At 45.4% G+C, this 27,783-nt stretch overlaps 1 protein-coding gene across 3 annotated transcripts in view; it reads right to left on the bottom strand.

The window, feature by feature from the left end:
* Positions 1-4,394: 4,394 nt before the first annotated feature.
* tbc1d17 (TBC1 domain family, member 17) overlaps positions 4,395-27,783 on the bottom strand; it is a 55,043-nt gene continuing 31,654 nt past the window's right edge. The window contains exons 10-18 of one of the 3 annotated variants that reach the window (XM_069909122.1): positions 26,928-27,022; positions 24,546-24,662; positions 22,494-22,594; positions 20,404-20,503; positions 17,118-17,215; positions 11,274-11,390; positions 10,916-11,002; positions 9,103-9,321; positions 4,395-7,760 (exon numbers count right to left, since the gene is read on the bottom strand). In XM_069909122.1, the coding sequence (XP_069765223.1) occupies positions 9,103-9,321; positions 10,916-11,002; positions 11,274-11,390; positions 17,118-17,215; positions 20,404-20,503; positions 22,494-22,594; positions 24,546-24,662; positions 26,928-27,022 (934 nt within the window). In that variant the 3' untranslated portion in view covers positions 4,395-7,760. Of the gene's footprint in view, positions 9,322-10,915; positions 11,003-11,273; positions 11,391-17,117; positions 17,216-20,403; positions 20,504-22,493; positions 22,595-24,545; positions 24,663-26,927; positions 27,023-27,783 lie in introns of all 3 variants that reach the window. The other 2 variants (XM_069909124.1, XM_069909125.1) reach the window with 2 other exon arrangements.

Genomic DNA, 27,783 nt, shown 5'->3' on the forward strand with positions numbered 1-27,783 from the left:
AGCCATTCTCAATATTTTCTTAACAAGCCTATGGCCTCCCCTTAGTTTATGGGACCCCTTCTATGTGAAAGCAGTCAAGTTGCTGCTACAAATTACATAAAAAATATTTTCTGATTTCAGTCTGTACCCCCCCCCCCCTTTAAATGTGATGTGGCCCCAGGGGGTTTGTAGGGGGCCCATGGAGGTTGTAGGGGCCCATGGGGGTTGTAGGGGCTCCATTGAGAATGGCAGATCTATACTACTGCGGTCTTCGTTTTATTTGCACTAGGGTAACTATTTATTATCTAGATATTTTTTTTAATTTACTGCCTCTTTTTAATTCAATTAAACTATACTCATTTAATTGTTTATTTTTTAGCTGTTTGCAAATTTTTTACAAAGGGGCAGCAAGGTTGGCACAACGCCTTTACAGCGCCAGTGATTGGGGCCGGGATTCGAATCCCGCACTGTCTGTAAGGAGTTTGTATGTTCTCCCTGCGTCTGCGTGGGTTTCCTCCAAGCATTCAAAAAAAGTACTGGGCTTGTTGATGAATGGGGTGGGGGGGGGGGGTAAATTGGACGGCGCGGACTCGTGGGCCAAAATGGTCTGTTGTCGTGCTGCATGTCTAAATTTTAAAAAATAACTGCAGCAAGTGGGAATTCCAGTGCACATGTACATTGGACAATGTGTATGACAATAAACATCATTATTGCGAAATTACCTTGTAGAAACAGTTTGAATGCTGTAAGGCCTGGATGCAGGAGGTGTGCAAGGTTGTTTCCCATGGTAGGGGATTCTAGGACAAGAGGGGACAACTTCAGAATAAAAGGACATAAATTTTAAACAGAGATGGGGGAAAAATTTCTTTTGCCAGAGAGTCATGAATCTGTGGAACTAGTTGCGACAGGTGACTGTGGAAGCGAGGTTGTTGGGAGCATTTAAGGCAGAGATTAGTCAGGGCATTAAAAGTTACGAGAAGAAGACCAGTGAGTGGGGGGAGGATGGTTCAGCTCATGATGGTGGAGCAGACGCGATGGGTCGCTTCTAATCTTCAATGGCACAGAGGGCAGTAAAGCCTTTAACATTACATCAGAAAGATGGCACAGGACTACCTCTCAAGTATTACACGCCAAACCACAAGTGGGTATGTGCAAATTGATCTGAATTGTTTCCTCGTTGCACAGCCAAGGGACAGTGAAAACTTGTTTAGTGTGCTATCCAGGCAAGTCAACTTATACTTACAGTATGTACAGCAGAGTTCAATACATTATTGCCTATGACAGCACTAAACCTAGGTGGGCAATGGGCCTCACCCAGGGACAGCTGCACTTGGACAAGACGTTGAAGGACTTGGCTACTCTTTCAGGTGGATATTAAAAACTCCATGCCTAGTAAGCCGATGGAGCAGGAAGACCCCCTCCTATCACAGGACCGGTATTTAACCATATTCTGCATCACTTTAACTGCTGCCTCTCAGATCCAGTAACCCAGGTTTAATCCCAAACTTTGCTGCTGTTCAAGCAGACCCCACAAGCTCCTCCCTGATCGCATGGGTGCTCCTGTTTCCGACCATGATCGAAGAGTCCTGAGGTTAACTGGCCACTAGACCACCAACGGTATAGGTGCCTAGGAGAATTGTGACAGATTAGTGGGCGTGAGAGAGAATAGATTCCATGGAAGTACAGGAATGAGATTGATCTGAGAGCCAGCATAGACCTGAAGGGCTGAATGGTCCCCCCTTCTCGCGAGGGATGGGATTTTCTGGGCATTAACACAGTGGTGCTCGTAGGAGCTTGCAGACACCACAATGTACCTTTCTGGAGAATCAGATTTGATAAAACAAAAATGCTGGCCCTACAGACACCAGCAGAGGGCGAAGCACATCAGCACTACCAAGTCTATGCCGCATTCATAAAAGCAAATCACACAGGAACACAAGGCCATTCCCTCCTCCATCCCACTCCCCCATTCAACATCAGGCCGCTCTTCCACATTAGCACCATTTTTCATGTTCAAATCCTCCAAAACCCAAACACTTATAATCATCTCTTTTGAGTGCAGCTTCCAAGCTGCCCAGGGATAGAGAATTCTAAAGATTGAGTGCCCTGCAAAAAAAAGCACTCAATCTTTTCAGTTGTAAATAGCCTTCTTTATTTTGAGACAACCCTGGTTTTAGACACAGTTGGGGGAGGTGGAGGAAACGAGTGAACCATGAACGCCTGCAGATGCTGTGATTGTAGCAAAAACACACCGAAACACTGGAGGGACTCAGCTGGTCTCGCAGCGTCCGCAGGAGGTAAAGACATATTATTGACGTTTCAGGCCTGAGCCCTTCATGGAATAAGCAAATAAAACCCCAGGAAATCTAGAATATAGACAGATTTTGTCTCTACAAATGGGAGAGAGAAAGAGAAAGAGAGATGGAGCTAGGGGGAATGCAAGAGGGTAAGAAATTTTTTTTGTGCCATCCGGAAGAAACCCCCTTTATCCCACCAAGCCCTCCGAGAGCTTTTTTTTCATTTAAGCAAGATCCACTAAATGGGAATTCTGGGACAAGAGGGCACAACTTCAGGATAAAAGGGTGCCAATTTAAAACAAAAGGGGTTTTTAGACTGCAGGCATATAATGGCACAATCAAGGAGTTTTGCCACCACATGGGGAGTCTAAAAAGGAAGGTGCAGGAATCTGGAGTCGATTCCTGCCCCGCGATTTATCGTGCAAGACCCCTACAACGTTTTGAAGGAAGCTGGCAGTGTAACAAGGTGCCCAGTGTGAACGATCACATGGGCAGCAATTAAGTTACCTTTTTTTCCACGCAATTTTCCCGACATTGCAGACTAAAAAACATTAGAGACACATTAAAAATTCTTTAGTCAGAGGGTTGTAAGTCTGTGGAACTTGTTGCCACAGGAAGCCATGAGGTCATTGGATGTAATATAAAGGCAGAGATCAACAGATATTTGATTAGTTGGGGCATCAAAGGTTTCGGGGAGTGGGGATGAGCAGGAGGATGGATCAGCTCATGAATCAAATGGCGAAGAAGACTTGTTGGGTCTGCTTGGCACAGCAGTTAGCGCAACACCTTTACATTGCCAGCAATCGGGACCTAGGTTCGAATCCTGTGCTATCTTTCAATACCAATCACATACATCTGGCAATGCAGTTAGGTAAGGTATTTGAGTTTTTTTCCTTTACTATTTTCTTTTTTTTTTTGCATTTTTTTTTCTAAAAATGTACATCCTATTTAGAATATGAATTAAGGATATAATTTACAATTTATGCATGTTAGTGTTAAACACAATGTCTTTAGTTTGTGTAACTGTCTGCATCATCATATTGAATTATATCTTTTTTTGACTGCATAAGTTCTTTATTAAAATCAATAAAAATATTTTAAAAAGAAAAAGAATCCCGCGCTGCCTATAAGGATTTTGTACGTTCTTCCTGTGTCTGTGTGGGTCTTCAGTTTCCACCCACTGCTCAAAATGTACCGGGGGAGTAGGTTAATTGGGGTGTAAATTGGGTAGCATGGACCCTTGGGCTGAAATGGCCTGCTACCACACTGTATGTCTAAATTTAAAATATCTTGTGATCTTGTAAAGTATAGGATTAACCAACTCCTATAGAGCACCAGCTGTCACAGGTACAAGCCTGATGAGTCTCCTTCTCTGCCTCCATCTTTTTAAAGACCCAAACTATACACAGTGCTCCAGGTCTGGCATTATCTGTAGTGCCAGGTGCAAACAACACTCAAGAACAGCATGGTTAACCCAACACTATTATAGCACCAGAGACCTGGGTTAGAATACGCTGCTGTCAGGAGATAGCACATTTTCCCTGTGGCCACACTAGTGCTTTGGTTTCCACCCATATTCCAGACATTTGGGGTTGATAGGTTAATTCAGGCAATCTCAACCCACTGGGGGGGGGGCACCGAAGCACATTTCAGTTCGAGCCTTTTTTCGCTTTTCACCGCACGTTACATAAATATTTAATGTTTTTTATGTAGTCAGTGGGAGAAACCAAAACTTGACTGCTTCCTATAAACTTTGAACAGAGTCCTCAGGGGGCCACAGCCAAAATAATGATTGGGAATAGCTGGGTTAATTGGTCAATGGGTGAATTTGAGCAGTGCTGGATCAGGGGCCGGTAAGGCCTGTTACTGTGCAGTGTCTCCAAAGTTAGTTGAACAGGAGACTAATGCACCAAGCATTACGAGTAGCAGTATCCGAATCCCCTTTGCTGACTATGGGTTTAAACACTTCCACACCAGAGCCGGAATTGTATGGACTTCCCCATTTCCAGAATTTACTGTGTACTAGTTACCTCCCATTAGTCACTGATGGAGCTTGGCTAGTTCCCACTCACATTCAACAAGGAATCTTCACCTGAGAAAATGGAGAAGGCATTATCGTTATAAACAATTATTCTGGTTTATTATCTATATTTTGTGTTTTCAATTAACTTCATTGTCAGATTATGTACACTTTTTTCCTTTAAATCACACCGAAACCTCATTAGAACGCGATTCGTTAATCCGCGGAATCGCTTATAGCACGGGTGTCTGTGGACCCCAAACTGTGATAGATGGAAAAAAGGATGACAGCGTATTGATATACATTTTGCCCTCAAAATCCGCTTCTTTGATCAAGATGACAAAGGGAACCAATTGATATAAATACTTGACTTATTTTTAATAGATGTGTTTGACTGACATTTTGTATAGTTACAGCTTGAATTTAGTTTCTTTGAAGGTGTTAATCTGCATAAATTACCTCCATTATCGTGAGTCGATTTACTTCTTACCTATTTAACACCGCGCTTGATCAAATTAGTGCCGCATTGATCTGTAATGGCGGCTCCTTTTAAGCGGTCATTTTTGAAGGAAAATATTGGGGAGAAACTCTTCTCTTCTGTAAAATGTTCAGAATCCCAATATTAAAAGAATGCGCTTGCTTACTTTCATTGAAATTGTTAGTTATAGAACGCGGATCTTTCGAAAACTGGTAATATTTGGGTTTGATTATCCGTGGGCACTCTGACATATGTGCATCTGTTCCACGTCATGGCTCTAACATGGTATGAAATCTTGGGCCCCAACTACCGCGTTCTAGCAAGGTTTTACTGTGTATCCATCGATTTTGAAGAGGTGTGGAGGAGTGAAAATAGTGCTCTGACAGGATCCATCTTTGCTTCCTGTCTGAGGGCCAAGACCTCAGTGAGTTTGATCCTCCACAGCCTAGAGTCAGGCTGGATTCAAGAGTCCAGGCCGGCGCTTAAAAAGAACACAAGCATCTGGTTTAAGGCCAGCCCATAGTCAGAGAAAGTCTGCTCACAAGTGTAACAAAAAGGCAATTGATAAAAAAAAAGTTAGTTCAGCATAAAAGGTTCTTTGAATTTTATTAGTGTGAAACAGTATCGGAGCAGGAGATCTGAAGGGATAAAGTAACACAATGTCTGGTTACAGGGCATTGAGAGAGCTCAGGATTAAGCTGGCCCAACCCTTAACTAGCTGGCAGGGTCTGATTACATCACTCCGTGACCCTTCCTCTAGTCAATGGAGAAGAAAGGAAAACAGGAAGACCATCCTTTGTGGAGTGTTGATGCCAGGCATTGTGCCGGGAAGCTATGATAATTAGTTCAACTTATTCTAAACAATTTATTTTGTTGAATCGCAAAGGAATGTATCAGTAATGTTACTAACAGTAATTTTAGGCACCCAGAGGGTGAACAGTCAGTTTTCTCTTCACTGTGTCAACAAATATTTCGAGGGCAGTGACCACTGAATGGACAAAAGGTTAGATACCGAGTAAAGGTCCATCTAGGACATTTCCTTTAAGCAATCTCAGTACAGGTAAACTGACCTTACGATACAGAGGAAAGTTCCATCCACCTCGACTCAACAGGGCTATTTATGTTCAAAACAGCCAGAAACTTGGCACTTCAGCAGCTGATCACATTCTACGGATAACTCGCCAACTTTGGATAGCTTTATTTTCTAGATGCAGTAAAGCCCCTGGTATCCGGCATCTATGGGGGTTGGTAGATGCTGGATAAGTGTACTTTTTGGTTGCTTGAGATTTACCCTTACAATGCCTAACACATGCATTAGAAATAAAGTTTAAAAGAAAATACTATACTGTACTTACACTGAACTTACATTTGCATGAATATATAAACCTTAAAGCTTTTTACTTTATTTTCAAAATCACATTGCTTGAAAACATTTAACCCTTGCTGCATATGTAGGTTCCTCCCCCTCCTTTGATTTGCTAGCGAGACGAACAACATTATAATGAACACCCCCCCCCCCAACCCCCACACTGATAACAGATAAATCCTCTGATCGGGCAGACTCTTACTAAGCAGGGATAAGGAGACATTTTAAGAGAGTCACCCCAACAGCGAGCGGCATCAACCAGCTCTTCATCTCGGGCGACACCATTGCTGTTTCACCCAACTTAATTCAAACAGTTGCTATGAGCAAAGCCCGACCAAGGCTTTCCACCGGCTAAATATTTCACCAAAGGTTCATGGTAACTTCAGAGAACATTTACTTTTACAATTTTAAATGCGTATTTTTTACCTCTTATTTATATTTTCCTCAATATTTTTGCTGGTTGCTTGAATTGTGGATACCAAGAGTTTTACTGTACTGTACTCAGGGAGTGGATTGAACAGTCTAGAATGCAAGTTAATTTGAAATAAAACCCTTCTCAGAAACTGTGAGGGGAGAAACAAATGAGTGGAGAGTGAAATTGTACAATATCTCACAATTCAACTAACATTTCACATCATTTCTATTTGGCACAATGAAAGATAAGTTTCAATTTGCAATCTACTTATTTAAATATATATTTGTACGGCAGTGATCTATTAAAGAGAGATCTTAACCCATACTTAAGTACATCATAATCACAAACCATTTGAACGTGCAGGGAGAAGAGACCTTGGTCTTTATATATTTCGCAGCCTTCCCCAACTCCAAGAGAGATTCATGATATTAACATAAGAACTCACAGTGATTAATTATTTTGAAGCGGTGCCTGGAGGGTATATTATAAATTATTGCGTTATAGAGAGATCTACAGCACTGGGTTGATGAATGAGGTGGGGTGGGGGGGGGGGGGGTCAGAGGAGTGCCCCAAATCAGCACAATGAAGGTGCAAGGATCTCAGCAAAACTGAACCAAGCCAACAATGTTCGACTCTGACTCACACTGACAAACTGGTGTGTCATGGTTAGAAGGAGAGCGAAAGCAAGAGGAAAAAAAAAGAGGGTTTAAATATTTGCCTATTTTAATTCCTCCACAAAACTATTATAAAAATAATGGGAAATATTCTGCAGAACAGCTAGAACAGGGGTGGTCAAACTACAGCATCTGGGCCAACTGCGGCCTGTTGCCCATTTTTAAGTGGCCCATTAGAACATGATCTCTAACAATAAACTGCACTGGATGTACATTGCACTTCGTAGTTTGTTGTTGCCACTGTGGACAACTACTAGGTCGACTGTTGCAATGTTACTCATCGATGAAAATGAGCGAGAACGTGTGGGGAGTGAAAGAGCTGTCGAAAAAGCAGAGACAGCAAAGAGCAGGGATTGATTGCTGTGTCGACATGGTTAAATGTATTCCACGGGAGCAAGGCTGGGGTGCTGCAGAAGGACAACAGTTACTCCTTTGGAGGGGAGAGTAGAGGATACAAAACCCAGAGCAAAATGTTGAAAATGAAAAGCTTTTTTTTAAATTGCTGGAGATTTTCAGCTGTTCAGGGAACATCTGCGGAGAGGGGGAAAAAAGAGTTAATGGTTTGAGTTGGAGAAATTTAAACTTAGACATACAGCACCGTAACAGGCCAATTCGGCCTACAAGTCCATGCCACCCAAATTACACCCCATTAACCTATACCCCGAGTACATTTTGAAGAGTGGGAGGAAACCCATGCAGACACAGGGAGAATGTACAAACTCCTTACAGTCAGCATGGGATTCAAACCCAGCTCGGGTCCTGATCACTGGCGCTGTAAAGGTGTTGGGCTAACCACTTCACTGACCGGACGGAGAGGTTGGGGGGCTGACTGGGCTGAGCAGTGCCATCCAGGAGGTCTTTGACCAGCATGTCAGTCGGGTGGTCGGAGGCGTCGGGGTGGCCCTGGAGCTCGGCCAAAAAGGCGGCCAGCGTTGACTGCTCGGAGACGGCAGCCAAGTGGGCAGAACTGCAGGAGTGGGTCTTTGGGCGGTGGAGCCAAATGCCGGTGGCTTTCAGAAGCTCCACCAGTTCATCAGGCTGGCTGTCAGGCATACCCTCCTCCCCATCTAACTCTTGATGTGGCAACAGGGGTGCGGTGTTGCCGATCCCAGAGTTTATGAAGGGCCACACCAGATCATTGCGACGCCTCAATGTGGGAGCAACGGCCATCTTTGTTGCCCATAATTCCCCCATGCAACCAGGACTGCTCTGCTAGTGCCAGAGCGGTTACAGTTATGTGGGAAATTATGGGTAAAGAACACAGCTATTGCTCCCGCATTGAGCCAGCTGCTGCCCGCTTCTCTCCCACGAGGTGCTGGGGGGGGCCTGAGTCACCTTTCCACCGAAGGTAAGAGAGGGCACCCAAGGCGGCAGGGATGATGAGGACTGGGGGTGGGTCTCCCTCTGAAAACGGATAATTTATTGCAGGAAATTAATGTTACTTATGTGTAACGTCATCCATTGAAAAAAGTGCCAGTTTTCAGAATCCCGGATAAAAGGTTAGGGACCTGTAATTTGTGCAACTGTCCAGAAAAATAGCCCCCTGAAGATGAGAGAAGCTTTCTGCTGTGAAAGTGTGCTGAGAGAGTCTAATCTGATAGGAGTAATCAGTTCCATTTTGCTCAGGCCTCCTCCAGGTAACACAATAAATATCTCGTCCATTAAAGTGTCCACTGACACTTCCAAAGCAAGGTTAGTGATGGAAGAATACTGTCAATCTAACAGAGTTATCTAAATGGATTCAATCTCATTTCCATAGCTGCTGTTAGAGCAAACGTCTTGCTCAAGGCTTTGGTGAGAATGTTTCAGTATCTGGGCTTTGCACTGAAGGGGGGGAGGGTGGTGGGGGCTGAAAAGCTTCCTCACCCAGTACCTATGGGCTGTGGGTGGACTCAATGGTTCCGTCGTCAGTGTGCAGAATCTCGATGCTGCTGTCTGGCAGGCTGTGCAAGGCGCTGTCTGTCAGTTCTGACTCCTGCATCTGGCTGGGGGTCAGCGCTTGGGGCGAGCTCCCCATGCTGGAGCCCGAGCTGGGTGTGGGGGTGGTGTCCTGCGCCAGTCCCAGAATCTGCTGCACGCTCAGCTGTAGCTGCTGTTCCAAACGGGAGAGAGAGAGAGCGGTCAGTTGCACTGGCCTGCAGGTAAATTTCCCTGTGACCAACACATCGGTCCCCGTCATCCTTCCTACTGAACCCCTCCCACCGATCCCCTACTCCCTGTGACAAATAAACTGCTCCACACTCAGTATTCGCTTTCCTTGCTTCCCACCACCTTGAAGTGGTTTGACAGAGCCATTCAACACAGAAACAGGCTCTTCATCCACCAAATTGGTTGATAAAGCCATTATATATTCATACCTATTTTTTCTCCCCACATTTCCTTCACCTTCTCCCACACATACAGGGCAATTTTTTTTTTTAAACAGTGGCCAATTAACCTCCCAACCCCCCTCTTCAGGATATGGAAGGAAACGAGCACGTTTGTGAAAGAATAAGTTGAACGAATATACTTAACAAAGGGTTAATGGGTGAGGTGAGAAACTACAGCAGCTGTTGCTAATATGAGATGGTGGGAACATAATTGCTTTCTTAACATGAACTTCTTTGTGTCAGAAGCCACTTTCAGGTGGCCGGAAACCCCCAACAGTAAAGCCGCCTATTCTACCCCAATGCGGCTGTCGGGCGGCCACCTGAAAGTGGAGGACGCAGCCAGGAGGAGCGTACCTCACCCTCCCCCTGTAGGTATATTCTCCGGCTCAGAGAATTCCCCCATTGTACCTGACAGCAGCGGTGGGGACTTACGGCCACAGTCCACAGGAGCCGGCGTTCGCTCGGGCGCAGCTCTCCTTCAGCTGGCACGTTCAGGTGACTGAAAGGTGCCTTCTCTGCGGCCACCTGAACGTCCCAGCTGCCCTCCCCCAGCCGCGTCTGCCGGCGCATTATATGCGTCCGAGCACCTGAAAGCGGCTATAGTGAGATAGTAGCCAATTCCACAAGAATGTCAATATACCTAGAGTTAAGGACACTCTGACATTTTGCAGACAGTTCTAGACACTACAGGGTAACATGTTATCGTAAACACAAAGTTGCCAGGTGTGTAAAACTTGTAAGGGTCTCAATGTAGACCCCTGCCCAAAAGGTGTATAAAGGTATGATGAACACTCCGATACTTTGAGTGTGGGTTCAGTGTGAGACGAGTTACTAAACTCTTTCCTCATCACTCCTCACTCCCGCTTGCATTGCCAAGGTAAAATAAATAAATTGTTGTGTTCTGCAGTTTTATACCAGCACAGGCTGACTTTAACACGTCAAAGGCTCTACACAGCTAGTGCCTGGGGACAGGCAGGTTGGGATCAAAGCAGAGACTGTGAACTGCAAGGCCACAGCTCGATTGGCTGCAGTACTTTGCTGCCCTGTTCCCCTCCCCGTCCCACTGCCCTTTCCACCCTCTCCCGCCCCATTCTGACCCCTGAATCCCTCTGCCCCATTCCCCCCCCCTTCCCTATCCCCACCCCCTCCATCCCATTATGACCCCCAACACTCCCGCCTCATGCTCTGGACCCCCCCCCCCCCACCCCCACACCCACCCTCAACCCTGCCCAGATTCAAACTCAACACAGAGCAATGAATCACAACTATGTATGTGGGAGACGGGCAGCGTGTTGAGGCATCAGTTGCCAGACTCACCGCACAGGCAGCCAGCTGCTGGTACAGGGCTTCAGCCCTGCAGAGGATGTCCTCCATGTTCAGTCTCATGGTCAGTTCGTTGATATGCTGCAAGAGACAAGAGGTGTTCAGAGCCCTGAAACTATCAGCCCCACCAGAGTAACTTCACAGATCAGCTGCTGTGGGGGAGGCACGTCGGATGGGATCAACCAAACCTCTTATTCCCCACTGCAAGTTTGGAGTATGGGTAGACGCCCAAAAATGGAGGGTGGCAGGGAACACAAGCAGCACGAGCCAATATCCCGTTGCCTCCAGGAAGACTGGGCACGAAAACAAAGGAGGAATTTGCATTTCCCCAAGTGCGCTTCTGAGCGATCACCTTGAGTATCTCATTGAAGCCATAGTTGGAGTTCATCAGTGCATCTCGCTCAGAGTCCAGGATGGCACAGCACACCAGCAGGTGGAAGTTTGGGCATGGGTGTCCCGTCCATTGTACCTGGTGGCAGGGGAACAAGAATAGAACCTTGTTAATCAGTAGCCACAGAGAAACACAAAATGACCAAACGTGGTAGTAGCAACCTGAAGGCAACAGCAGCCTGGATTATGGCAGTTCCCTGCTTCAGATTATGCAACACTACAGCACAGTACAGGCCTTTCGGCCCTTGATGTTGAGCCAATCTATATATTCCTATCAAAAAATGTTAAGCCCTTCCTACCCTGTAACCCCCCCAATTTTCTTTTGTCCATGTGCCTGTCTCTTAAATCTCCCTATTGTTCCAGCCTCCTCCACCACCACTCCTGGCAATGCATTCCAGGCACCCACAACTCTCTGTGTAAAAAAAAAAACACCCCTGATGTCTCCCCTCATTTTATGCAGATGTGCTCTGGTGATATGCTGTTCCTGGACTGAGAAAAAGGCGCTGGCCTCTCAGAATCTTTCTTCTTTGGCTTGGCTTCGCGGACGAAGATTTATGGAGGGGGTAAAAAGTCCACGTCAGCTGCAGGCTCGTTTGTGGCTGACAAGTCCGATGCGGGACAGGCAGACACGGTTGCAGCGGCTGCAGGGGAAAATTGGTTGGTTGGGGTTGGGTGTTGGGTTTTTCCTCCTTTGCCTTTTGTCAGTGAGGTGGGCTCTGCGGTCTTCTTCAAAGGAGGTTGCTGCCCGCCAAACTGTGAGGCGCCAAGATGCACGGTTTGAGGCGTTATCAGCCCACTGGCGGTGGTCAATGTGGCAGGCACCAAGAGATTTCTTTAGGCAGTCCTTGTACCTTTTCTTTGGTGCACCTCTGTCACGGTGGCCAGTGGAGAGCTCGCCATATAACACGATCTTGGGAAGGCGATGGTCCTCCATTCTGGAGACGTGACCCATCCAGCGCAGCTGGATCTTCAGCAGCGTGGACTCGATGCTGTCGACCTCTGCCATCTCGAGTACTTCGACGTTAGGGGTGTAAGCGCTCCAATGGATGTTGAGGATGGAGCGGAGACAACGCTGGTGGAAGCATTCTAGGAGCCGTAGGTGGTGCCGGTAGAGGACCCATGATTCGGAGCCGAACAGGAGTGTGGGTATGACAACGGCTCTGTATACGCTTATCTTTGTGAGGTTTTTCAGTTGGTTGTTTTTCCAGACTCTTTTGTGTAGTCTTCCAAAGGCGCTATTTGCCTTGGCGAGTCTGTTGTCTATCTCATTGTCGATCCTTGCATCTGATGAAATGGTGCAGCCGAGATAGGTAAACTGGTTGACCGTTTTGAGTTTTGTGTGCCCGATGGAGATGTGGGGGGGCTGGTAGTCATGGTGGGGAGCTGGCTGATGGAGGACCTCAGTTTTCTTCAGGCTGACTTCCAGGCCAAACATTTTGGAAGTTTCCGCAAAGCAGGACGTCAAGCGCTGAAGAGCTGGCTCTGAATGGGCAACTAAAGCGGCATCGTCTGCAAAGAGTAGTTCACGGACAAGTTTCTCTTGTGTCTTGCTGTGAGCTTGCAGGCGCCTCAGATTGAAGAGACTGCCATCCGTGCGGTACCGGATGTAAACAGCGTCTTCATTGTTGGGGTCTTTCATGGCTTGGTTCAGCATCATGCTGAAGAAGATTGAAAAGAGGGTTGGTGCGAGAACACAGCCTTGCTTCACGCCATTGTTAATGGAGAAGGGTTCAGAGAGCTCATTTCTGTATCTGACCCGACCTTGTTGGTTTTCGTGCAGTTGGATAATCATGTTGAGGAACTTTGGGGGACATCCGATGCGCTCTAGTATTTGCCAAAGCCCTTTCCTGCTCACGGTGTCGAAGGCTTTGGTGAGGTCAACAAAGGTGATGTAGAGTCCTTTGTTTTGTTCTCTGCACTTTTCTTGGAGCTGTCTGAGGGCAAAGACCATGTCAGTGGTTCCTCTGTTTGCGCGAAAGCCACACTGTGATTCTGGGAGAATATTCTCGGTGACACTAGGTATTATTCTATTTAGTAGAATCCTAGCGAAGATTTTGCCTGCAATGGAGAGCAACGTGATTCCCCTGTAGTTTGAGCAGTCTGATTTCTCGCCTTTGTTTTTGTACAGGGTGATGATGGTGGCATCACGAAGATCCTGAGGCAGTTTACCTTGGTCCCAACAAAGCTTGAAAAACTCATGCAGTTTGGCATGCAGAGTTTTGCCGCCAGCCTTCCAGACTTCTGGGGGGATTCCATCCATACCTGCTGCTTTGCCACTTTTCAGTTGTTCGATTGCCTTATATGTCTCATCCAGGGTGGGAACCTCATCCAGCTCTAGCCTTAGGGGCTGTTGAGGGAGCTGGAGCAGGGCGGAATCTTGGACTGAGCAGTTGGCACTGAAAAGAGATTGGAAGTGTTCTGACCATCGGTTGAGGATGGAGATCTTGTCGCTGAGGAGGACTTTGCCGTCTGAGCTGCGCAGCGGGCTTTGGACTTGGGGTGAGGGGCCGTACACAGCCTTTAGAGCCTCGTAGAAACCCCTGAAGTCGCCAATGTCCGCCCTGAGCTGGGTTCGTTTGGCGAGGCTAGTCCACCACTCATTTTGGATCTCCCGGAGTTTGCGCTGAAGATGGCTGCATGCGCGACGGAAGGCTTGTTTCTTCTCTGGACAGGACGGCTTTGTAAGGTGAGCCTGGTGGGCAGTTCGCTTCTTTGCCAGCAGCTCCTGGATTTCCTGGCTGTTTTCGTCAAACCAGTCCTTGTTTTTCCTGGAGGAGAAGCCCAGTACCTCTTCAGTGGATTGCAGTATGGTAGTCTTCAACTGATCCCAGAGGGTTTCAGGGGACGGGTCCGTGAGGCGGGTTGCAACGTCGAGCTTTGCTTTGAGGTTTGCCTGGAAGTTTCCTCTCGCTTCGTCTGACTGCAGGTTTCCAACATTGAACCTCTTTCTGGGGGCTTTATTGTTCCTGGGCTTTGGCTTGAAGTGAAGGTTGAGCTTGCAGCGAACCAGCCGGTGGTCAGTGTGGCATTCCGCGCTAGGCATGACCCTGGTGTGGAGCACATTTTGTTTGTCACTTTCTCGTACCACGATGTAGTCCAGGAGGTGCCAATGTTTGGATCGGGGATGCATCCAGGTGGTCTTAAGGCTGTCCCTCTGCTGAAAAAGGGTGTTTGTAATGACAAGTCGCAGAGCTCCAACAGGAGGCGCCCATTGTCGTTGCACTTGCCGACGCCATGCTTGCCCAGGATTCCTGGCCAGGTTTCTGAGTCTTTGCCGACACGAGCGTTGAAGTCGCCCAGGATGACAACTTTGTCGGCTGTAGGTGTACGTTGGATGAGGTTGCGCAGAATCTTTAGACTTCTATTAAAGCTCCTCTCATCTTTCTTCGCTCCAAAGAGAAAATTCCTAGCTCTTCCAACCTTGCCTTGTAACACATTTTCCAATCCAGGCAACATCCTGGTAAATCTCTGCGCCCTCTCTGAAGTTTTCTATAATGAGGTGACGAGAACTGCCACGTCATAATGCTTCCCATAATTCTCACAGCATCCAACACCACTTTAATAACTTATTAATGTTATCTTTCAAGTTTTGTTGCCTATCCTCAGTTGTGGTGGCAAGTCTTCTTCTTTGTCTGTTGCCATCCTTCTTATCAAGGTGCTTCCAAAATGCTACAAGGTCAAGGTTCCAAATTCAGATCCAATGAAGGACCAGGGATGTACTTCCAAGTCAGGGTGGCAGGAAACTTAGAGAGAACCTGCAGGTGGTGGTGCTCTCATGCAAGTTGCTGCCTTCATCATTCTGATGCCGAGATGAGAAAGTGAGGCACGTTTTGCAGACGGTTCATGCAGCAGGCCCAGTTCAAAGTTCAGATTTATTGTCAGAGTACATGCACGACATCACGTACAACCCTGAGATTCTGTGCACCCATGGGGAAATTGAATGAATGTTTAAGGCAGCTGCGGATATGCTTCTTTGCTTGAATGGAACAGAGTTCTTCAGAAATCCTGACACCACGCTTGTCCAGGTAAATAGAGAGCATTTACTTTGGACTTGCACCTTTTGGGTGGTACGCTCGATGAGATAGCCACCCTCCTAGCAACAACAGTAGAGTAAAATCCCTGTTATCTGGGATTCAAGCAACCGCAGCCTCAAGCAACTGGCAAAAATAATTGCAGAAAATAAATAGGTAAAAAAGACGAAAGTTTTAAAATGGTTCCTCCTGGCGATTAGTTCGCCAGTCATGCAACATACAATCTCAAGCAAGTGGCAAATACATTTATTCAGTGACATCTACCAATCCTCATAGGTGCCATAAACCGGGGAGTTTTACTGTATTTAAGTGGCTAGTCCAAACCCTCCAGGGCTCTAGATGATTGGTGTACCTGGCAAAGGTAATGGCACTGGAGGTCAAAGGTAAAGTTAAATTTAAAATGTTTTAAACGTAGGCATAAACTTAACAGCTCATTTTGGCCCACAAATCCGTGCCGCCCAATTAGCCTACACCCCCAGTACGTTTCGAACAATGTGAGGAAACCAGAGCCCCCGGGGAAAACCTACGCAGACACGGGTAGTACGTACAAAATCCTTGCGGACAGTGCAGGATTCGAACCCCATGCCTGATTGCGGTGCTGTAAAGGCATTGCACTAACTGCTACGCCAACCGTGCTGCCCCTTATCACACTCTCTTGTTGGAGAGAGTCTTTGCCGGGCACTTTGGTGGCAAGAGGTTACCTCCTTGTGAATGGTCAGTGTCTAAATGTAGCTTGCATCTTTCTGCACAGACTCTTAATCTACAGATGTTGCCTGCAGAATCATAGACACGTATCACCTACTTTTCAAAAATTTGCTTTATGCCACTTTACTTTTAGTATCTTTTTTCACTATCTGTATGAAATCCGAAGAGGATTTTTACTGCTACGAAAAAAGGCGAAACGGGAAAATAGCATTCATGCTTGTTTTGCAGCAAGCCATTAAGAGAGGCAGTGCACCACCCCGAGCAGCGAAAGTACATCCATTATTTCAATTTTATCTAGCTGTGTATTCATCATATCATTCTTGATTTTACCATAACGCGTCAGTTTAGATTTTACCATAATGTTAGTGTCAGTTTAGACTTTACTATGACGTTAGTGTTAGTTTAGATTTTGTGTGTTATTTGGTGGGTTATTTTTTGGTCTGGGAATGCTCAAAAAATGTTCCCATTTAAATTAATGGTAATCGCTTCTTCGCTTTACATCATGTTGGCTTACGAAAGGTTTCACAGGAATGGTCTACTTTCGGATAGGGGAGGAAACCTGAACTGCTGATCATCGGTTAAAATTTCCACCTCTGATGGAAGGTCAATGACATATCTCAGGCCCCTCACTGTAACAGTGATACACTGATATGTCTCAAACCCCACACGCCAGTCATGCAACTGTAACACACTGTAACACCAATATATCGTTTTAATCATACAGTACGGTAACAGGGCCTTTTGGCTCAGATCCCATGCCACCCAACTTACTAAAACCCCAGTACATTTTTAAAGGTGGGATGAAGCCAGAGCCCCCGGCAGAAACCCATGCAGACACAGGGAGAATGTTCAAACTCCTTATAGACAGCGCTGGATTAGAAGCCCAGTCACTGGCGCTGTAACAGCGTTGCGCTAACTGTATATACTGCAAATCATTATGACCATATAACACAGTAGGGCTTAATCCAGACAGCACATCTCACATTCAACTGGAACTAAACAAGCTGGACTTGTAGATAACTCAAGGATGATTAATGTGGCACATCATGCCACAGATGCGAAATACACACCTCCCAAAGACGCAGTATGTCTGGAAAGGAAAATTCCCTTTTAAACCAGATGAGGAGCCAGCGGAAACAAAAGCAAAGGTTCCCTGATTCTCTGGAATCTGGTGAGAGAGAAAAGACATGGCAATAAATCTGCAGAGCAGAAGTAGGAATGACCATAAGGGGGCAGTGTCGGCACACCCTCACCACCCAAGCAGAGAACGCAAGGAATGACTACACAAAGGGTACTCCTATGAAACAACATCTACCACAAATTAGATTTGCCTTCAATCAGTAAATGTTGATCACTTCACACAAAGATCAAAAATAAATTCCAATATTATTACTCAAAGTTCATAAATATGCTCATTCCAGTAAACGGGAGAGAAGACCAGAGATTTGTTTTTAATATTATCACCAAATGAAGATAATAAATTGAAAGCAGATTGGAGTCATTCAATTCTAGATTGGTGGACCGGTTAGCACAACACTATTACAACACCAGTGATCCAGATTTGAATCCAGCTCTGTCTGGGAGGGTTCCTCCCGCCCTCCAAAATGTACAGGGTTTGTAGTTTAATTGGGGTATTTGGGCAGCACGGACTCGTGGGCCGGGAGGGCTTGTACTGTATATGTGTCAAAAAATTTTAAAATTTAATATTGATGTATTTACTTTCACTCAACCCTCAAAATAGTGACACCTAGAAAACAAATGTCGCTGGCAGTTTCGATTTGTAGGGGTTGTAACTGTGCATTAGAGCTCCGAGTATCAAGGTTTCTTTAAATGTATTGGCTCCAGAGGTTCTTAGCAACCCTTCAATCCACGTTCACCATATGCAAATCCACGTTCACCATATGCAGGTGCAGACAGTATCTGTCAGTAACTATCCGAGCATGAATCAGTATCTGTCTCAAACCTTCCCCAGATGTTCAGGAACTGCCTTTCAAATAGAGTGCAAGGTCTAGACAAGCGAGCGAGCGAGCGCGGGAGTGCGTGCGAGTGCGTGGGAAATACAGAAGCAATTCCAAAGCTACAACATTGAGGCCCCCACTGAATTGGATGGAGTCTAATTAAACTAGGTGCAATTTTCAGTGGCCTACTAACTCATCCATCTTTGGGACGAGGATGGAAGCCAGAGGAAAACAAGAATCACAGGCAGCTCGTGCGAACTCCACACAAACAGCATCAGAGGTCAGGTCTGAGCCTTGGTCTCTCACGTTGACAAGGGGCACAAGTATTTTTTTTTAAATTCTAATATAATTTTATCTCCCTTATCCTTGTTTTCTATTTGAAGTGGTTAGCTTCAGTCTACCAAATAGGTAACCTCTTAGGCAGTGTCTGATTCAAGCATCTAATTTGTGCTTGAAAAGCACACTTGCGGAATATTTTGGTAGGCATAGATAACTTACAATTAATCTTAATCTGGGCATCCCCCAGTTTTGAAAAGCAAACAGTGGATGTTGACAGCTTCTGGGTCATCTCCTGGCTTCATGAGGTCAGTGAGGTGAGGGATGTAAGGACAATAATCTTATATGAACAGAGAAACTAGAAACTGAGTCAGGAAAATGGAGAAGAATGGAGCACCGGCTCGCAGGCGATAGGAAGAAGAGAAAGGAGCTAGGAGGTGATGGGGTTAGAGGGCAGAGGGCTAAGTGTAATGGATAAATAATTGGGAGAATTTGGTAAGTTGAGTGGGTTACATACATATACACATTTTAAAACAGATCTTATTTGAAAGACTGAAGAATTCATATTCAGTAACAATTGTAAGATCTCTGGAGAATGTGATGCACATTTCACAAGTAGGTGCTAATTGAAATGATGTCATGAAATGAAAAACCATTGTTTGGAGGAGACAAATTGGCTGTTAAAAAGTATTTACAGTGTGCTCACAGAAAGGTCACTCCTGGGTTTTATTTATCCAAGACAACAGCTTGACCAAGAAGAAGAACTCCTGTTGTTTGCTGAAGAAAGTGGGGGGCTTTTGCAAGTGAGAGTCACATGGGCTTTCTGACAGTCTCAGTTGGGGAGAGAGGGAGGGAGAGAGGGAGAGGGAGAGAGAGAGAGAGAGAGAGAGAGAGAGAGAGAGAAAAGAGACTGAACAGTCACGGCTGAAACAAGTCAGGAAGAGCTGGTTGGAAACAGAAAGTTCCAGAGCAGTGGATGGCTGGAAGTGCTATCTGTCTGATGTTTCACTTGGAATAAGTGGAACAGAAAGGAACTCTGTGGTAGCCTGAAGAAAGAGGTTACCATCTGGAGAACCCTGATGGGCCAAGTTTCATCAGCGAGACACTGAGGTGACTAATGGTGGTCACTCAGTTGTGGAAATCCTGGAACAACAAATCTCTCTCTGCAAACCCTACAAGAACCTTCCTGAGCAGTAAACATTTACCTTTCGAGCCTGGTGAACTTTATACGTTAAATTCTGTGCACAGTATAAGAATTGCCTGCATCCAGAGAACTTGGAAGAAGGAGAAGTGAGATTGGACTGCGAACCAAAGAACTTTTCTTAAACTTACACACACATTACATATAAATGCACTTAGAATTAAAACGGGGTTAATTTGGGTTAGTTAAGTATGGAGATAAGTTAAAGTTTGATTCTGTTTTCATGTTTAAAGTTCATTAAAGGCAACTTTTGTTTTAAAAACCACTTGTCTTGGTGAATGACTGTTGCTGCTGGGTTTTGGGGTCCTTTGGGCTCATAACATAAAAAAGATAACTGTGATAGGAGAAGGAAGGGTCAGGGCTAGGGGTTGGTGGACCAGGGAAGGGAGTTAATAGAAATTGGAGTAGTTGACGCCCTCTGGTTGGAGACTGCCAAGATGGAATACAGATGTTGATCCTCCAATTGGCAACATGAGGCCATGGACAGATAGGCCAGTGTTGGAATGGGGTGCGGAGATGAAGTGGTTGGCCTCTGGGAGGTCCTTCCTGTTGCAGAGCGAAGGTTCTCAATGAAACAATCCCCCAGTCTGATGGGAGCACCAGATGCAGAAAATGACCCTGACAGATTCACAGGTGAAACGTTACTTCACGTGGAAGGACGGTTTGGGGCCCCGAATGGCGGTGAGGGAAGGGGTGTAGGTGCCATTGTAGCGATTGGGGGGGGGCAGGAATGAGTGGATGGGGGAGTCGCGGAGGGAGTGTAAATTGGGGAGAAGGTGTGTCTGGTGGTAGAATCCCATTGTCACTTAAGACTGATAAATAGAATACTATCAAATACAATGACCTTCAGGGCAAAGCTGCAGCAGTGAGGAGGCACTGCCCAACAGACTCTACAGTTGGACGCTGGGATATGCCACTGACCTAGGAAGTCACAAAGGGCAGAGTCCAGCACCCTCAGCAGGAGAGCCAACTTTTCCAGTTGTTCCTTCATGCTCTCTTGGCTTTCCTCAAAATTCCGGTGCTGTGAACAGGGGCGAGAGACAGACTTCTGTGAGCAGGTTTTACACACAACCAGAGTTCAAGTCCTTTCCCTCAGGATCACTTTCCCACCCTCCAGAAAACAAGATTGGCAAAAACAATCCGCAACATTTAAATGCAGAGAGAGAGAAAAAAGCCACACGTTACCTATTGACTACCTAAAGCATTATATAACACTCATCAACCCGAGCATCATATCTTGTACTACTAATTGAGTATCATGATCAACATCTTTTGCCTTTCCACTCATCATAGAGTATCCCCACAGCCACCAGGGAAGTGGTAAATAAGCATCAAAATCGGAACTGCCAGGCTGGGGAATAGCATCTTCCCTCAGGCTGTGAGATAGATGAACAATATCGTGTTACAAAGTAAATTTATATACACACATAGTTATAAGTATACACCGCCTAACATCCATGATACGTTCTGTGAAATTGGGAATAATGCCATTTGGATGTTGTATTATTATATATTTAGCAAAGTTATATGGGATACTGTAGGGTACCTGTAAACTTTTTATTTGTAAATAGGGATCAGTGTGGGGACTGACATGGGGCAGTGGATCAGTCTAGGGGCTGTGGGCAGAGGGGCAGGGGAGTGGGATCAGAGTGGGCACTGATATGGGGCTGCAAGGAGAAAGCGGGGCAGTGGGATCAGTGTGGGGTCCAACACGGGGCTGTGAGGAGAGCGGGGCAGTGGAATCAGTATGGGGACCTACAGGAGGCTATGGGGAGAGCGGGGCTGTGGGCAGAGGGGCGGAGGAGTGGGATCAGAGTGGGGACTGACATGGGTCTGCAAGGAGAAAGCGGGGTGGTGGGATCAGTTTGGGGACTGATACACGGCTGCAGGGAGAAAGTGGGGCGTTGGATCAGTGTGGGGACCAACATGGGGCTGTGGGGAGAGAGTGGGGTAGTGGGATCAGTGTGGGGTCCGGCAGGAGGCTATGGGGAGAGAACGGGGAAGTGAGATCAGTGTGGGGACTGACACTGGGCTGTGAGGAGAGAGCGGGGCAGTGGGATCAGTGTGGGGCTGTGAGAAGGATCGTTTTTTCTAAATTGCTCGGACTTCCTCACAGTAACTGAATAAGTATGGGACCACGGATGTATATGCAGTCAGATGTTGCCCAAACGAACATTAAGTGGCGCATCCCTGTATTTTGTCTTACAGTAAAACCTGTTATCCAGAATTCAAGCAGCCAGCAAAAAGAGGAGAAAATGAATGTTTTTTTTAAAAATCGAAAGTTTAAAATTGGCGCCCCCTTGTGATTAGTTTACCAATCCATGGACCATACAATCTCAAGTAACTGGAAAATACATTTATCCGGCATCTATCAATCCCTACAAGTGCTGGATTCCGGGGGTTGACTATATATCTTTGTGTGATTATTATATGCTGTGTATTCTGCATGTATATACACTGTGGTCCGGAGAACCACTACTCATCTGATTGTACATGTCAGATGATAATAAATTTGAAAGCTAATTGGCTAAGGAAAGAGAGCAAAACCTGGGAGGGTGAAATAACTCTCTGGCAGAGAGTTAAAGGTAAAGGTTCAATTCTTGTCATGTAATCCTACATTTAGAATGTAACATACATGAAATTCTTTAACTTTTATCTATTGTAAGGCAGTTGGAGAGTTGCCATTTTGTCCAGTGCCCCTCACAGAAACCTATAGCACATGGTGTTCCTAAGCGGTCTCCCCTCCAACTACAGACTGGGCCTGTGCCTGCTTAGCTTCTATTCAGGCTATTCGGTGTTATAGTAGCTAAAATTGTGTGCAAATTAACAAGGCACTCACTCATCAGACATACAAGAGACAAGGCAAGTACTTAATGTAAAGTGCTCAACAGCATTGCTCCTTTAGACTTCCTGTGGACGGCAAAAGATGTGGAGAAAAGGCTCGACGGTCTTCTCCACGTTCCCTTTTCCTGGCAAAGGGCAAATTACATCCCCGCACCGAGGGCACTCACCACTTTCTCCATGAAGCCTGTGAAACACCAGAAGGAATCAACTTCGTTCTGAGTGACATATAGTATTGGTGAAAGGAGGTCACTCATTCCCTGAACGTAACCTGCAAAATAAAACAGGAGCTATTTCAAATTTAAGCTCAGAAAGAGGGTGCAGGGAAGATTTATTAGAATGTTATCAGGGATGAGAGGATGCTGCTATTTAACTTTAAAGGTTTAAATGTTGTGGAACCATACGGCGCATCCTTTGACCAACCAAGTCTGTGTTGACCACCAAGCACAAAAGTTTAAAGATCAAATTTATCATCAAAAGTACATATATGACATCACATACAACCCCAAGATTCTTTTTTTTCTTGTGGGCCAGCCAGAATTTCTACTTATTGAAAACTGCAAACTGTATTCAAGAAGATATGTATACAAAAGAAATGTAAACAAAATGACTGTGCAAATACAAAACAAAAATCAGTAATAAATAATGTGCACAGAGTCTTTAATTGAGTTTGATGGTGGAGGGGGACCTCCTGAACCTGGAGGCATGAGTCCTGTGGCACCTCCACCTCTTTCTTGACGGTAACAGCATTTTTACCAATCATATTTTATTCTCTCTGCATCCCCGGATCTAATCACTCACCTACACACCAGTGGGAATTTACAGTTAACCTACCTTCCCGTCTGTGAGATGTGGCAGGAATTATTACGCAAATTTGAGAGTCAAAAAAGAAAAACTCTACCTACAGACAAGAGATCAAACGTTAGGGGCCACAGTTGCATGATCATTTTAGAAGAACCATGAATCAGTAAAGTTTTTTTTAAGCAGTTTTTATTCATTATCTGAAAGAGCACTGGAAACATGAAATAGGAGTGAAACTGGGAATTTGAAAAACAATTAAAAAGGATTATTGGGAGCACAAGGAAGAACAGGGAGAATGGGATTAATCGTACTGTCAAAGAGCTGGCATAGGTCTGATGGGCTGAACAGCCTCTTTGTGGCTTAATTCTATGATACTTTCCAGGCAACCATGCCAAGCACACACTGTAACTGCAGGCAGAGGCATTCCTTTCTCGTATGGATGGCTTGGTCATCTCAATGCTGTTTTTGGATATCGGTGCATAAAAACTGATGGGAGTTATTTGCCAGAGAGATAATCTGAATTTATTTTTTTTACCTTTAATTCAATAAAGAGGACACTGAACAGCAGAATGCAGTTCAAATCAGGTGATAGGATAGTAATCAGTATATAAATGGAGATGGCAGTTTGCTAAAGTAAATAGAGGGTTTGAGCTAAAATTGGGTCCAACCGTCCAGTCAACTGCTGTCAGCAACGCACAGGCTTTGAACAGTCCGTTAAAGAAGCCGACGGTAGTTTTATTTAAAATCCCATGACGTGAGGTCTGCACCCAAGATGGCGGTCCCTATGATCAGTAGCCATGAGGGGTTGCAGATTCCAGGGGGGAGCAGAGGATTGGTGCAGGACTCAAGTCGAGGAACCCACGGAGGCTGGAGACTGCTGTTGGGAGACTCGCACCAGGCTGTGGTGCAAAACTGTCTGAAGGGGTACCAGGATGCGAGAGGGTGGCAAAGGCACTGAGGAGTTTCTGACCGTGTCAGAGGAGCTCGGATTACCAATGATTTGGACTGGACTGCGGGGGCTGTGGGAGTGCTGAAGTGAATCTATAGGTACTCGGTGACTCTGGGGGGACTGACTCTGTTTTGGTTTTCTTCCTCTGACTGCAAGAGGCACTTCAGGCAATTTCTGCCAGTAGCAAATCTGACCGCCTTGCAGCCGACAAAAAGCAATTTCATGTAATATGACCCTGTTTCATTATAATGATAACAAATCGAATCTTGATCTTTAATCTCAATTTCACGATCCATAAACATAAGCACAGTTCCACATTGCTCAGTGCAGCTCATCATTCAGTGTTCGATGAATCATACTAGTTCCCAGACCATTAAAAAAGCTTAAGCCTGAAACACGACAAGTTCCTGAATGCTCAAAACAAGGAATTTTCTCCTTAAATCAGTGACCTGCATGAGGAGCAGGATCTTACCCAGATCGAAATTGTACATGCAGTAAGTCATTAGGACATCATTCATCAGCACCAGGCCTGGGTTGTCATTTCCTTCATAGAACTTGTTGTTGCGGTCCGTCCTGCTGACATCCCGCTCTGCAAATAAACCTCAATTTTAGGACACGGTTTCAAAAACTGATGCAGACTGTTTACTGAGCAAACTTGCAGCCCAGATTAGCAGCTATTTAAACCAACAGGTCAGCAAAAAAAAAAGATATCTAAACGGTGCCACAATTCAGGCCTCACTATTTTGCAACTGAGGATGCTGTAATGTTGTCAGAGGCGGACAAGAACGCAGAAGCAGTAAGCCAGATGGCTCGAGTCAGCTTTGCTCGTCATTTCCTGCTCTTCCTATGCCTTTCGACCCCATTGTAGTGTGTAAATCTTCACTTTGAATAGGTTCATGAATTACTTTGTCTTGCAGGATTCTGCAGCAAAGAATTTCTGAGATTCATGACTCTCAAATTTCTACTGATCCAAAAACAAAACCTGCTCCACTGAGCATCTCACCTCGACTCCCATTTTTTCTTCCGAGGTCCAGTCCCTCCTTACCTTCATCCACAATACCTCAATCTCTTCAATGACTTCCAATTCCATGAACTTGACAGCTTCATTTTCACTATGGACATCCAATCTCTCTAGACCTCCATCCCTCATACAGAAGATCTCAAAGTTTTTTGTTTCTTTCTTAACAAGAGACCCAACCAGTCCTCTTCCACATTGCTCTCCACCACCTGGCAGAACTTGTTTTCACCCTCAATAACTTTCTCAAAGTCAAAGAGGTAGTCATGGGTACCCATGACTCCCAGCCATGCCTGCCTTTTCATTGGCTTTGCAGAGAAATCCATGCTAAAAGCTACACAGGCAAGGCTCCTCAACTCTTCCTCCTCCAAATTGACCACTACATTGATACTGCCTCATGCACCCGTGATGAGTTCATCAACTTTATTAACTTTGCTGCCAACTTCCACCCACCCAGACCTAAAATGCATTTGGTTCGTCTCCGGCGACATTCACTCCTTTTTTGATCTGTCTTCACTTGGGAGACAAGCTTTCTACAGACAATTTTTACAAACCTATCAACTCCCCCAACTACACTTCACACCCAGCATCAGAACTGAAAGTGAAGATAGGTGGGCCGAGGAGAGGTAAATGGAACCAGATAGGGGAGAGGTGGGAAGGAGTGGAGTCAGGAGGTAGATGTTGAAGCAAACAAGGAAATAGAAAGAAAGATAGAATGAGGAAGGGGGAGAAGATGTGAAGGGTGATAAGCAGGGGCTCAATAAAAAAATTATGTTATGCAAGGTGAAAATTTTTTTTAAATTACTTAAATGGGCTGTGGCCCCCATTGAGATTGGTTGTTCTCCAGTACTACGTCAGCTGTGGCTTACTTGACAGTGCTCAGAGACTTGAGCACAGAAGTCTAGTGTGCAACAGATGGAGTGTTGCAATGGAGTAGCTGTTGCTCTTTGGTTGAGCTGTTAGAGAGGCCCCAGCTACCCTCTCAGATATCTGAGGAAGAGCAAGAATTTTATACCTGATGCTCCATATTTAATATTCCATCATCCCACCATCTTTCTTCATTAGATCCTGCTGTGTGCAAATTGACTGGCAGGTTTCCCACACTGCAAGAGCGATTATACCACAAAAGTACTTTATTGGACGCCAAGTACTTTTGTATAAATTAAGGTTGTGGAAGGCCACCCAGGCCAATGGGGTGCCAAGATTCATCTAGGAGAAGAGAGGTCATGCTGCCACTCTGCAAATCTCTGGTGAGACCACACTTAGAGTATGGTGTTCCGTTCTGGTCACCTCATTATAGGAAGGATGTGGAAGCTGTGGAGAGGGTGCAGAGCAGATTTAGTAGGACATTGCCTGGATTGGGAAACAAGTCTTATGAGGCAAGGTTAGCAGACTTTTCGCTTTGGAGCTTAGAAGGATGAAAGGTGACTTAATAGAGGTCTACAAGATTATGAGAGGCATAGATAGGGTGGACGGCCAGCACCCGTTTCCCAGGGCAGGATCAGCAAACATCAGAGGACATACGTACAAAGTTAAGGGAGGGAGAAATCAGGGTTTTTTTTTATATACAGAGTTGCAGGTATCTGGAATGCCTTTGGTGGTGGAGGCTCAAGCATTGGGGAAATTTAAGAGACTTTTAGGCAGACACATGGATGGAAGAAAAATAGAAGGTTATGGGATATGGAAGGTTTAGAACTTTTTTATGGGTATGCACAACATCGAGGCCGAAGGGCCTGTACTGTTCTGTATTGTTCTACAGAAAAGCAAGTCTGTTTTTCTTTAGACCTCAGACTGTCGGAGATGGATTTAAAAATTAATTCCTCACTTGAACGAACTCACCAATCAGACTCTTGTACGCCCGTAGCAAGGAGTTTCGTCGTTCCTGATCCTCTGTCACGGACTTCCACTGCAGTTTCATTCGGAAATATTCATCCCTACACAAATCACCAATAAGTTTGTTTGAACAGTGCACGGAGAATAACAAGAGATCAGATGAAGGGTCTTGCCTTTTGGACAGGCAAGGACCGCATACAGCATGAGAGGGTACGAGGACAGAATAATTACAGGTCGAGTACTCCCTTATTCGAAAATCTGAAATCCAAAATGCTCAAAAATCTGAAAATCTTTTGAATGGTGACGTGACGCCACAAGTGGAAAATTCCACATCTGACTTTACTTGCCCATATGGGGCTCTGACGCTCCCCTCCCACTCCCTGCTGCCAGCGTTCTCTGTTCTTCCTTTCTTTTTTCTATCATTGAGATTTTAGCACTTTTTGAAATCCCAAACTTTGAATATTCTGACCAAGATATAATTTGGTGTCAGGTCCAGTCAGACAGAGCTTCCCCAATGTGCCTTAGGATGCTTTGTCCTTTAAAACAACATATTAGTGCAAATTTTTGTAAAACCATTTTGAACTACGGCAGCTCAGAACTTTAGTGGGGATTGCTGGACTTGGGGTATTCAAAGCCAGTCGCGAAGAGTGTACACTTTCAACCTGAAAACGTGAACCATATTGGTCTAAAAAAAAATGTCTGAATCCAAAATCAGTTACTAAAATGCATTACTTGTAAATTTCATCAGCCATTTAGTTAACTGCCCTGCTCTGGACATAGTCAGAGTTGTACAGCATAGACCAGGCCCTTCGGCCCATTCACATATCCCATCATGCCTATTTATACTCATCTGACTTAATCG

The sequence above is a fragment of the Narcine bancroftii genome, chromosome 13 (assembly GCF_036971445.1).
Source record: "Narcine bancroftii isolate sNarBan1 chromosome 13, sNarBan1.hap1, whole genome shotgun sequence".
Lineage (NCBI taxonomy): Eukaryota > Metazoa > Chordata > Chondrichthyes > Torpediniformes > Narcinidae > Narcine > Narcine bancroftii.